At 36.1% G+C, this 12505-nt stretch overlaps 1 protein-coding gene across 1 annotated transcript in view; it reads right to left on the reverse strand.

Moving 5' to 3' along the window:
* The window catches only part of LOC106870643 (cullin-4A), a 53241-nt gene that overhangs the window by 20275 nt on the left and 20461 nt on the right, over positions 1 to 12505 (reverse strand). The window contains exons 2-6 of the mRNA XM_052974462.1: positions 9996 to 10216; positions 2809 to 2877; positions 2128 to 2201; positions 1826 to 1988; positions 1463 to 1552 (exon numbers count right to left, since the gene is read on the reverse strand). Coding sequence (XP_052830422.1) covers positions 1463 to 1552; positions 1826 to 1988; positions 2128 to 2201; positions 2809 to 2877; positions 9996 to 10216 — 617 coding nt within the window. The remainder of the gene's footprint in view (positions 1 to 1462; positions 1553 to 1825; positions 1989 to 2127; positions 2202 to 2808; positions 2878 to 9995; positions 10217 to 12505) is intronic.

Genomic DNA, 12505 nt, shown 5'->3' on the forward strand with positions numbered 1-12505 from the left:
GGGGGGGGGGGGGGGGACATGTGTGAAGTGGTGAGGAGTGTGATGTAGTATTGCTGTTAGAGTATATAACTTGGCATGGAGTGTAATGTAGTAGTCAGAGAATGTAGTGTAGAGTGTAATGTAGCAGATAGAATGTGTGGGCTATCATCATTATTATTTAATGTCCATTTTCCATGCTGGCCTACCTGAGGCCTGTGGGCCACAGAATTTTATCTTGTAGTCCACTTGATACTTTCTTGAAATGGGTTTATTTGAACAAACATTTTCAAAATTTTATCAAAAATTAAAGAAAGTGATGAAAAGTAAAAAAGATACTACTGTTTTTGCAACGATAATATTTCATGTTGAATCAACGATCATTCATTCATTATAGTAATAATAGCATGAGAAAGCAAAATGCTTTCAATTCTATACTAGCAGCCCTCAAAACACTTTCTGTGATTAAAGTGGCCTGCAATGTAATTTGAGTGTTTTAGCATGGTTTTTATGACTGGATGCCCTTCCTAACACCAGCTACCTGACATAGTAGACTGAATGACACCAGCACTGGCAAGATCTGCTATGGCATGGTTTTTACAGCTAGATGCCCTTCCCAATGCCAATCACTTTATAGAGTGGCCTGAGTGCTTTTTATGTGGCACCAGGACTGGCAAGGTCTATTTTGGCATGGTTCTTACAGTTGGATGCCCTTTCTAATGCCAGCCATTTTACATGGCACCAGCACCGGTGAGGAATATAAGGGAAGTTAATCAGAACACATGGCATGTGGTAGCTGGCATGTCTGAAATGTAAAGAGGTTTAATAACCAGTTTGTGTTGAGTGTAGTGTGCTAATCAATATGATGTGGTAAAAAAGTAGAGTGAAGATATTGGGGGAACATTGTAGGGGTGGTGTGTATTGCAGCAAGCAGAGAAAGCTGGATAGTCAGGCAGTCAGGGTATGTTGTAGACGAAATATAAGGGACAGTTTGGTCAATTTGTGCAGAATGAAATAAGGTCGTATAAATTTTTATACACCCACTCTGGCATTATTATGCTAACCAGCTGAAGTTAACTTTGTCCAACAACTCTTCGGGCTGATTAAATGAAGGGCAAAAATCAACTGGGGGTTTGAATTAAGTCACATCAATCCAAAATTTGTGGCCTTGTGCTTATGTCAGAAAACATTATGCCAATTAGTTATCTTCATATACACAGAAATGTTGTATCAGAATTTCAAATATTCTCAAAATTGTAGAAGTACTGAAGAACCACAATTATGTCAATATATTTGGGAGGTCAGTTATATAACAACCTTTTACAACAATACTCAACTAAAACTCAATGTGACAATGGAAGACAGAGACCCGATTTTTAAGCCCAAAACAGATTTGATTTTTACACGGGATCAGTTTTTACTACAGACAATAATATATATACATATATATATAAAACACTATTTCATAGTGATCACTTTAACTCACATCTCTCTCTTGCATGAGAAGATGACCTTCAGCGGCATATAACTGATCTGTGGCTTCAAGAAATTTCTTTTCAAATGCTTCTTGATAAATCTGAAATGGAAAAAAGTCCATATATATATATATATATATATATATACACACACACACATGGAGACAAAACATGGAGAGAGAGAAAGTAGGGCAGAAATATAAAGATAAAATGGTAGTCATATGCTGGAGATGGAGATACACCAGAGTGAGACAGATACTATGGTAAAAACATGTCATCAAATCTACAAGGAAATTGTTAATTGTCTATTGACTTGTGTGTTCTGTTTCAGGTGTTAAGTGTGATGAGAAATATGCATCAAATGCAGAACTCACCTGTAGATCAGAGAGCATTCTCAATAAGCTTTTCAGTAGTTGTCTGTCCACAGCCTCACCAGCTCGTTCTCGTTCAATCAGCTGGAGTAGACCACTAACTGTCTTTGCCTGGACAACTTGGTGACTAATGATATGTGTCCTAAACAGATCCAAACCCATGTCCCTAAAAAGCAGAAAATTATACAAATGACTTCGTTTGAATTCACCTGTGTCACTGGTAGAGATAATCATACCTACAACAGATATCTGGTTGTTTTATGAAACCAGTGATTTGCAATATAGTAACAAAAGGGTTAACTCACCATATAGAAAGTACAGAGGAGTTTTGTAACACATAGGTTCGGTCTAAGAACAAGAAAATACTTCGGATCATGATCTGAAAATAAAGAATATTAATAAATTCCAAATTCCATTCAAGATGAAAAATTGTGTCAAACTGTTCATGAAGAAAAGAAAAAAAGAACCCAAGAGGGAATATTCTTAAAAATTAGGTTTTAACAGACATACATTCAAACTGATCAAATATTGGTTTTAATCCTTATAAGATGATGAGTTAATCTATCACTCTACTACTTTTTGTACAGAGCAGAAGACTTGGTCTTAAAGAATACATTTATATAGTTGTCAAAGAATCCATAAGTCAGAAAAAAATATGCACTTGTACATTTGAACAGGTATATTAATCAAATTATACAATATTACAGATCCATTTCAGCCAATCTTAGCAATAAGTTTCACACTGAGCATTAAATAACTATTAGATAACACACTGAGTATTAAATCTGTTTATTTAATATCCAGTGTGAAACCAACTGGTAAGATAGGGTGAAATGGATCTATAATGTATACTTTATTTAATATATACCTCTACTTATCAAAATTTGTGTAAATATTAATAATCCAAAGTTATGAATTCATTAAAAAAACACTTCAGATGTAAGTTAAAAAGAAAATATAAGACTATATTTCACAAGTTTACTTACCATCTGCCGACAATGGTCCTGCCAGCAATTGTTTATTGCCTTCAAGAACATTTCATAACCCATGGTTTTTGTAAGATAGTTAAGGAAGAAATTACCACCATAATCATTCAGATACATTTTTTTCTGAATGTAAAAATGTTTCACAACTAATATAAAATTATAGACATGTAACTAAATAAAAGTACAGAATTCAATTTCTTCATCTGTCACACTTACATGCAATGTATGCAAACAGAAATAAAGCAATTTGGGGATGATTGTAAAGATTGAATCCTAGACAATTGCATCAGTGTTTCTTTTTTAGTATCCTAGTCATTTGGAACCCAAGTATGCCGATTGTGGGTCCCCCTTCATAAGAAGCTTAAGTGAGTTTCAGATACCATGACACCATTGCTCCAAACTGATGTCAGTTCTAGACAAGTAGTTTGTTGTTCAGTTAAGAACATTCCAAGATGCAATGGAAAATGTTGCTGAAATTCTGAATGCACTTGTAACCCTTGGCTGGCCAACATATGCAACTTCAAAGCATGCAATGAATTTGTGGCATAAGTATTGCAGATGCAGGCATGACTCTGTGGCTAGAAAGTTTGCCTCCCAACCACATGGTTTTGGGTTCAGTCCCACTGTACAAGTATCTTCTATTATGGCCATGGGCCAACCAAAGCCTTGAGTGGATTTGGTAAAGAGAAACTGAGAGAGAGAGGGAGAGAGTGGTGCATGTGTGCCTCTCTCTCTCTCTCCTTTTTTTAATATAACATGATGGTTGTAAAGGAACGTCATTCATTTCTAATATTCTGCAAAAACATGTCTGGCCATGGAGAAATATTATCCTGGTTGGAAACAGGTAAGGGTTGGCAACTAAAAAGGACATTTGGCCAGAGAAAATCTGCCCCAAATAAACTCCATCCAAACCATGCACCATCAAAAAATGGATATTAAAAAAGATGAAAGACCAGCTAGTGGTATTAAATCAGATGGTGGATTAAGAAAAAAGTGGGATTTAATGAGGGATATTTGGCTGTTATTTCTTGTAGGTTGAGCAATGATATAGAAGCACGTTTGTTTTTGTGGTTCTAAGGATAGACCATTTAAGTCATTTCAGTCAAGATCATAGTTAAGACCATATTGTCTTTCACTCCAGACTGTGTTACTCAGTGTATTTTCTTTTACAAGACAATAGAATGTGGATTGAGGGAGATATGCCTGGTATTTATTCTAGCAGATTGAGAGATCTCCATAAAGGTTTCCACACTGGCTTGTTCTTAGGTTGAGTTATAAACATCTGGAACTAGCTATACTATCTGTAATTAGAATGTAATAAATTATTACAGTTAACTTGGTGAGAAATTTAGTTTCAATGTCATTACATCCATTAGACACAGAAAATCTTCCAATAAGGATAAACATTTTGTTTAAGTAAAAAGGATTTGAGTAAGAGGATTTTTGTGGCTTTCTTAGGAAGGAAAGGATCATTTATGACTTCTTTTCACATGGCCTATCCATTGTGTAAGAAACTATAACATATAGGTTAATGCTGTTGAAAGAGCATATTGAGACTTCCTCAGATTAGAGATATAAGTTTAAATCCACAATTGTCAGTTTAAATATTGACCTGTCAGTAATATTACACCAAAGGGAAAAAGAAAAGATACACTGTAATAGCCGATATAAACACAATTTTCCAGGTCTCGGCATTTATCGTTTTCTCTTTCAATTTTACTCTAATTGCAACAAGCCAATAATTTGTTATCAAAAGATTAAATCAACCTTGACAAATCTGACTAAATACCAATGAGTTAAAACACACATCACTAATAAAAAAAATAGATGCGTAGTGGGGAGAGCGTTTCATTTAGATATGTTGCACTGAATAGAGGACTAAACTTCAGTTTTATCTTTTTTATCAATGTACTTTGTTTTTCGTATTTTTTAATAACTCCTTTGCCATTTGCTCAGAACAGTACAGTTCTTAAATCTATCAACAGCACTTTTAGACCTTCGTAATCTCATCTTCAAGTTGAAGTGATAGTAGAGGTGTTTTATTGCCTTGCTATAGTAGGTAGGGACAACGTAATACACACACACACACACATATATATAAAAATGTCTGTAGGTTTATATCTTAATAGCCCCTGGATCCTCACTACCCATTCCAAAGAAATGCTCTGACCTCTGCTGTTGCAGAAAGTGAAGCCATGTCATCACAAATCAAAGACACCTATTCTTAGGCAGCCTAATATGTAGCCTGGAGTTTGGGAAGTCTTGATGGCATGCTAGTGCTACGTAGTTATTGGGTGGCAATCTTATTACATAGCCAGATTACTTCAGTAATAGCTTTTCTTATGGAAACATTTTTATGGTATTTGTAACACCTATAGTATAAACAATAAACACTACATTTCAAAAAACTTCTAGTCTGTGTGCATTTTAGATTTTAAGAACCATTTTCCCAGAAATAGAATTGGTCCTGGATATACCGAGAGAATAATGGCTATGTACATTCTAAGTCAGTGACTGATATCCAGCAAATTCCAGATTATGCTTCCAAATGCTATAGAAGCTAGTGAGACCTCCAGGAATAACAAATTTAGCCATGTGTTCTTCTTCAGCACCATCCTTACTAAGTGACAGGACACTGTATGTCTATGCCCTATTTTCTTTACATGCTTCAGTTAACAGTTTAATGGATATTTTCAAGTTGTCAATGATGATGGGCTTTTAAAGATGTGTTGTCAGGATATATATAAAAAAATCTTTGGAGCTTGCATCAGTGAGTAGTTTATCCAAACCAATTCTTACACGAGAAATTCCATGAAGATAAGGAAAAGAATGTGAGTGTATAGACACAAATGTACATATCTGTGTGTGTACACAGACACACATGTGCATGTCTGTATATATCTGCACATTATATTATGCTCTTTTCCATGCTAGCATGAGTTAAATAGGTCATCACAGACCAAGTCTGTGAGTTAGATGAGTTAGAAGACCAAATCTTACAGAAACATTACATTTTTGATGTGTTTTCTATGGCTGAATGCTGTTGCTGTCAACAAAACCTTACAGAGTATTCTAGGTGCATTTTATTGTAGCACCAACAGTAAAGAGGTTGTCATGTTCTCAGCAAGACTAAAGGGTTCTCATGACCCTACATCATATCCACTCTTTTGTCAACCACTTTTACAAAGTGCATATACTAGATGCATAGGGCACCATCATTAGTGGGGTTGCCTTGCACCCTTTAAGACTATAGGGTCCCAATATGCAGAAGTACTAAGTAGAGTGCTCACTACTCTATGAGCCATTTGTTAAAAGCATAGACTGAGGAGGTGAATAGCAAAGCAATTGAAGATATGAGAGACCAGATGGGTGGTTGGAGGGAGTGAGTATATGATGGTAAAAACAGTGACAGAGTCAAGCGGCGGAGTGTATAACAGAAAGTGAGGAGGTAGTAGGGCAAGCCAACTTTAGTTAAACCAGTAGCATTATGTAGTAGGTAGACAGAGGGGGTACGAGAGATAGGACAGGCAGAAGATTCAGACTTTTCTATTGGATTAGAGACCCAAAATGTAGCTGTCCCCTAGTTTCACCATCACTGCCAGTTTTTAATGCTTTTACATTTTTCTTGTCTATATCACCATGTTTACAAAGAGAGGTGGGTTTTCTCCAACAGTGAACACAAAATCTACCTTTTCTCTTAGCCAGGCTATGATTTCACTATTTATACACACATATATAGATATCCATACACAAACACACACACATGACAAGCTTCCATTTTCTGTCTATCAAATTTCATTTACAAGACATTGGTCAACTTGGTACTCGAGTAGAAGACACCAGTCCATACACCAAAACAAATTCTCAGCTATGTAGCTCCAAAGCAAACTTCTAAACGGCACAGCCATGCCTGCACCTACATTTTGGCATATCCATGTGTATATACATATGCTAGCATGGAAGACGGACATTAAACGATGATGATGATGATGATATATGCACACACACACACACACACATGGCACCATGTAAAAAGCATTCAGTCCACTCTGGAAGGTGGTTGGTGTTCAGAAGGGCATCCAGCTGTAAAAACCCTGCTAAAACAGACAGTGAAGCCTAATTCAGTCTTCTGCCTAGCCAGCCCTTGTCAAACCATCCAACTTATGCCACCATGGAAAACGGACAGTTTAAATGATGATGATGATGATGATGATCACACACATCCATACATATACACACAAACGTGTGTGCGTAATGTATATCTCATTTGGCTTTGACAACATCCTCTGGGTTACTCATTCTATTCTAATTCGTTGATAGACTATTTCCAATGGTAAATCAGTCACTTTCAAGTTGACAGTTCCTAGGTTTCTTTGAAAGGCACATTCTGTCATCCATCTTGATCTGGTGCAAAGGTACAACCGTGCCACCTACCTGTATTTCAAGGTTTCAAGGAAGCTCATTATTGGTAATTCACATTGTATTGTCTTACATTTTCTTTTGATCTTTTGGCATTATTACAAAATCAGCCACATGTATAAAATGACTGAAACTTATCTCTGAGATTATTCCAATTCTAACAGTTATATGTTATTAAGCATTCTCACATTCCACAAAATGAGAAATGTTGTCAGGATATTCTTAACATCCTGCCTAGGACTGAGGGCCACTGTTAAACTGTACAGCCACTGAAACTAATAGGCTAAAAATGTACTTGGGTACTTGCTAAAAACTTCTCAAGAGAGAGAACATTCAAAGCGGTCTCCATTATGAATCCTAATTTTTACTCACAACACACTGCTAAAACATTCAGTTCCTTGCCTTGAAACTGCCATGGACTGCCACTTCTAGATACTCAGACAACTGTTGATGCTCAGTACTCATAATTCTGGGTTGGTGCCTGGTGTTCTAGGAGTGACAACTGGGATTAAGGCACTCCTTAATTTTTGCTAAAGCATGTCTCTAGAACCCACTTCATGCCTAGGCTATGTTCACTCCAATAGTCAGCAGTGAGTCAGTCGGTAAATCCTTTGTGATGGTTGACAATTAACAGCAAGACGAGCTGTTATGGATCACACTATCCCAAAGTGTGTATGCAAGTGACTAGAGGCCAAATGTGAACTTGTATTTTCGCTGAAACTCCGAACATGAACTCTACATCTCACTGGTTACTACACCCATGGCAACCACACAATTCAATGAAGTCAGCATCCATGAGGAACATGGTGAACTTGTTGGTCAAAGCTAGCTCAACTCAACTTGGGTGAATGCCACCACAAGTACAAATATTATTGAAGCAATAGGAAGAGACTAAAATGGTCCAGTCATATAAAGAAGGTTACCTAATAATTGTTGGCATTCATCCAAACACATGACCAATGTGACAGACCACCTAATGGATGGGTCTTTCAGATCCATGACGATACAGAGTTACCATATAAAACAATGGAAGTCAGAGGACCCATTTGAAGTGGGTGGTGATAGTCCAGCTAACAGGAGAGGGTGAGTGTTTAGACAAGTGATTAACCCTTTTGTTACCAACCTGGCTGAAACCGGCTCTGGCTCTCAGTACAAATGTCTTGTTTTCATAAGTTTTGAATTAAAATCTTCCATCAAACCTTAGTCACAATTAATGCTCCTAACACCAGCTTAATGATAACAGAGTTATTTTACTAAATTTTTTGTTATATTTAAGGTAATTGAAAGAGACAGAGAGCATCTCAAAATAAATACAGTAACGAAAGGGTTAAGACACATGTGTTGTGCGTGTGTATACACACATACATCGGTAGAAACACAATGCCATCAATTGATATGCAATGTCATATATTTTCAGTATTGACTATAAATGACTCATCTCTTCACTTGAAGGCCTTGAACTTTAAAAGGACTTTTGCTGCGTTGGAATTAACAATAAATGCACCAAGCTCTCTCTCTGTAACTATGGATGGTAATAAGAAAGTTATCAATTAAAAAGGAAAAGAAAATTCAAATAACAACATTGTAACTGGAATCATTCAAACATGTTGGGTGGGCCAGCATAGGGTACACATAGGGTATTAGCAAAGAAAGCCTGAGGAAGGTTTCAAATATATCTAACTCATACTAGCATGTTTTATACATGTCTCAGCACACTAATTTCAAGCAGACGCATACACATGAGTGAGATAAATATGAAGCGTGGTTACTGCTAACTAAAAACACACACCCACATCACACTTTTCAGCTGAATATTTATATGAAACTCCTAATGTGAGAGATACTATGTCCTCCAAGTACAGCTGTTATTGCATGGTTGAGTGGTTAATTGTTGAAAAGCAACTTAACCCAATTGTCAAACATGTGAAATCATCTGGACTAAGCAAGTCAATTATTAATGTTGCTAGCCAAGCAAGAAATATTGTTTTGTGTGATAGGAACTAAATACAGTGAGTCAGCTTGGCATTTATGCAACAAGAAGAATGCCTTGTTATAAAGATTTAATGTGTGTGTGTGTGTGTGTGTGTGTGTGTGTGTATGTAGATGTCTGTGTCCACATCTCTACTCCCAGTACTTCCAGCCCAAAACCTTGGTCCTCTGGAATACCCTCCCACCTGCACAATTTGCAACTGTTTACAAGGGACCTTAACCATGTCAAACTCACAAGCTTGTGAATGTCATGGAGATGGTTATTTCCCATAACTCCTCCAAACCAAACTAATAAAGAACAAAAAGTGTGTGTGCTCATGTACACAGAAGTTCACATACATATTAAATCCACATCACAACAGCAACGAGGGAACCACTACAAGATCACGCAACCTCCAAAAACAAGAAAAAAAATAGCAGCCAAATCTCCCTCAAACAATACTGCCTTAAAAAATAATACACAATGGATAATTTAGTCCAATGCATGGGGGAAAAAAATACCCAAAAAACAAAAAAGATAAGACAACCATGGCTGAATGATAAAATTGCTTGGTCAAAGCTAAGCAAACACTTTTCAGTCAGAGAAGGATGTCTCCATTCAGTGCTTCACATTTCACTGCACTCAGTGTCTCCCTTCAGTACATGTCCCATTTACATTCACTATTACAGAGCACCCAGACAGTCTAACAAAAGAACAAAGATAGACAGACAGCACCAACATAAACAAACAAAAATGACAATAATGAATTTCATGAATCAAAAAAAAAAAAAAAAGGATATCCTAAAAACTGTTGTAGATTAGATTGCACATGGCTTTCACAGACATGTTTTAACTGTTCATAAATTGTAGCAGACATTTTGTGAGAACACAAATTTTCAACTGCCTGATAAAGTTCTTCCAAACAGGATTTTATGGAGTGGCTGTTGTGGATGGCTTCGACAGCCTCTTTCAATTTCTGCCATGTGTCTTGCTGGTAATTCTCCGGCAACTTGGGTTTATCTGAAAATACAAAGGACCGTATGTAGAACCACAAGTTTATTTCAAGTTTCACACTCACCATCATAATTTAAAGATAAACAAATGTAAATGTAGAGGAAAGTTTTGTTTAAACTCAGATCAGCCTAAATAAGAAAGTCTTAAGATTAGAAGCATTCCAACTGTAGCCATCCCATCTTGTATTCAGGCACTGTACCTCAAGCCTGTTCTTCCTATTTTCAAGAGGATACAGTGCGATTTGAAGGAGATTTAGTTGCTATTTCTAGCAGGACAAGCTCTTGCACAAAAGTTTTTTCAAGCAAGTACTTGTCCTGCACTTCTATTGATTCAGAGAGCAAGGTTTTAGGTCGATGTGTTCACTTCAACAAATTGATTCTATTAAAAAGAACATATCCTCAATGTTCACATTGGTGATTCATGCAAATTTGGGTATTTGCATATGAATTGTTGGAGAACATTTCAAAAAAGTTTCTTTCTGTGACTCGATGCATGCAGCCTCAGTTAATGACTAGCTGTACTGACGGGAGAAAGAAGTGGCATTTATTTTCAACAAACCTAACAAAAATAAAGTCAAGTACTATGAAAAGCCTAAATATATAAATACGATAGCTGTTACAAGGCTTTAAATTATAACTGTAATTAAATCTGACACAATGCCATGTAGGTTTATTCCTAACATACACAAGAATTTATAATAGTGGCAACTTCAACACAATTCCATGACACATTTTCAACTCTCACTTGTGTCTTGTATTGTTTAAAATCAATAAAAGCTATGAACATCCAAATTTTCCATTTTCTCCCTCTCCAGGTCAATAGAATTAATAACCCTGATTACAAATTATCCACCAGAAAATACCTACATTTAATGAATATTCATTTCCTGAATAAGACAAATAGTTTACATACAGATACAAAGAAAAATAGGGTCTTTTTTTCTGTTGCATTTGTTTTTACGATAATCCTTTCAACTAGAAGCACAAGGCCTGAAACTTGGTGGGGATGGGCTAATCGATTTCATCGACTCCAGTGTTCATCTGATACTTATTTTATAGACCCCCACCCCCGTGAAAGGAAGAAAGGAAAAAAGATAAAACAGTAAATGAAGATGCAGATTCAAGGGAGATAATCACAGCAGGTTGTCTTACGTAAGAAAGGCATTGACTGAGTGACATTGAAGAGTCACCAGTTAACAACGTGACAATTAGTAATCATATTTGACTATCCCCAATATTGTACTGATTAATTGAATAAAATAATTTAACATCAGGCTGCACACGCATGCAGACGTGTGTATCTAACAGGTAGGTGTAACAACAACAGAGGTTCTGTGGTTAACATGAAAATCAAGGTCAAATCAATATGTCAAACTAGGATTAAATAAACAATCTAAAGAAAAAAAAAAAAGGAAAATGGTGGGGAGTGCACAGTTTAAGAGCAAGTTGTCTTATTGTGAAATGTCTGTTCATATTTACTAGCTTAACAACCTTGAATATAAACCTGAGCAGCCTTGAGTGTGACCTCTGAAAATTTTAAGTATGAACCTTGGCAGTCTTGATTGTAAGAATTGTCTGTCACAGAATTACAGTTAAGCTACAACATTAAACACTAAACTACATTTTTCTTACTCTCAGGAAAACTGGTAACAAAAGAAGTATTCCATCCTTAACACCAGTGCCACCACTATTCCAAAGTTGACATATTTCAATTTATGACCATGGATAAAATCATTGTATCATGGCCCTACAAACTCATCGCCTGCCTTTAAGAAATGTATCCAGCTCAAGGAATATCACAGCTACTGAATATTGTGATAAAGTTGGAACATTTTATAAAATATTTTATCTTTTACTGTTTCAATCATTGGATTGTAATCATACTGGGACCTCCTTGAAGGGTTTAGACTAGGGGTTCTCAACTGGGGTCCACATAAAATTTTGTAGGGAGCACACAACAAAATAGTAAATTGGAGATCCACAATAGTATTTTAAGAGCCTTTGAAAAAAATTTTGCTTTCAATGTATGTATTGGTATGTATTTCAAGAAACAGATAGGTTTCTTTCTCTAACATTTTATTTGGTTCAACCCACGGGATTTTGAAACAAGTTTCTATAAAACTAATTTTTAAACAACAAATGACCAAGAGGGTTAACCAAAACAAAATAATAATCAAAGGGGTCCATAGATTAAAAAATGGTTGAGAAACACTAGTTTAGACAAACAGTACCACAGTACTTTTTTTTTTTAAAGTCAATTGCTAAGTTACAAGGAATTAAACAAACCAACACTAGT

Source organism: Octopus bimaculoides, chromosome 18 (assembly GCF_001194135.2).
Source record: "Octopus bimaculoides isolate UCB-OBI-ISO-001 chromosome 18, ASM119413v2, whole genome shotgun sequence".
In the NCBI taxonomy this organism is placed as follows: domain Eukaryota; kingdom Metazoa; phylum Mollusca; class Cephalopoda; order Octopoda; family Octopodidae; genus Octopus; species Octopus bimaculoides.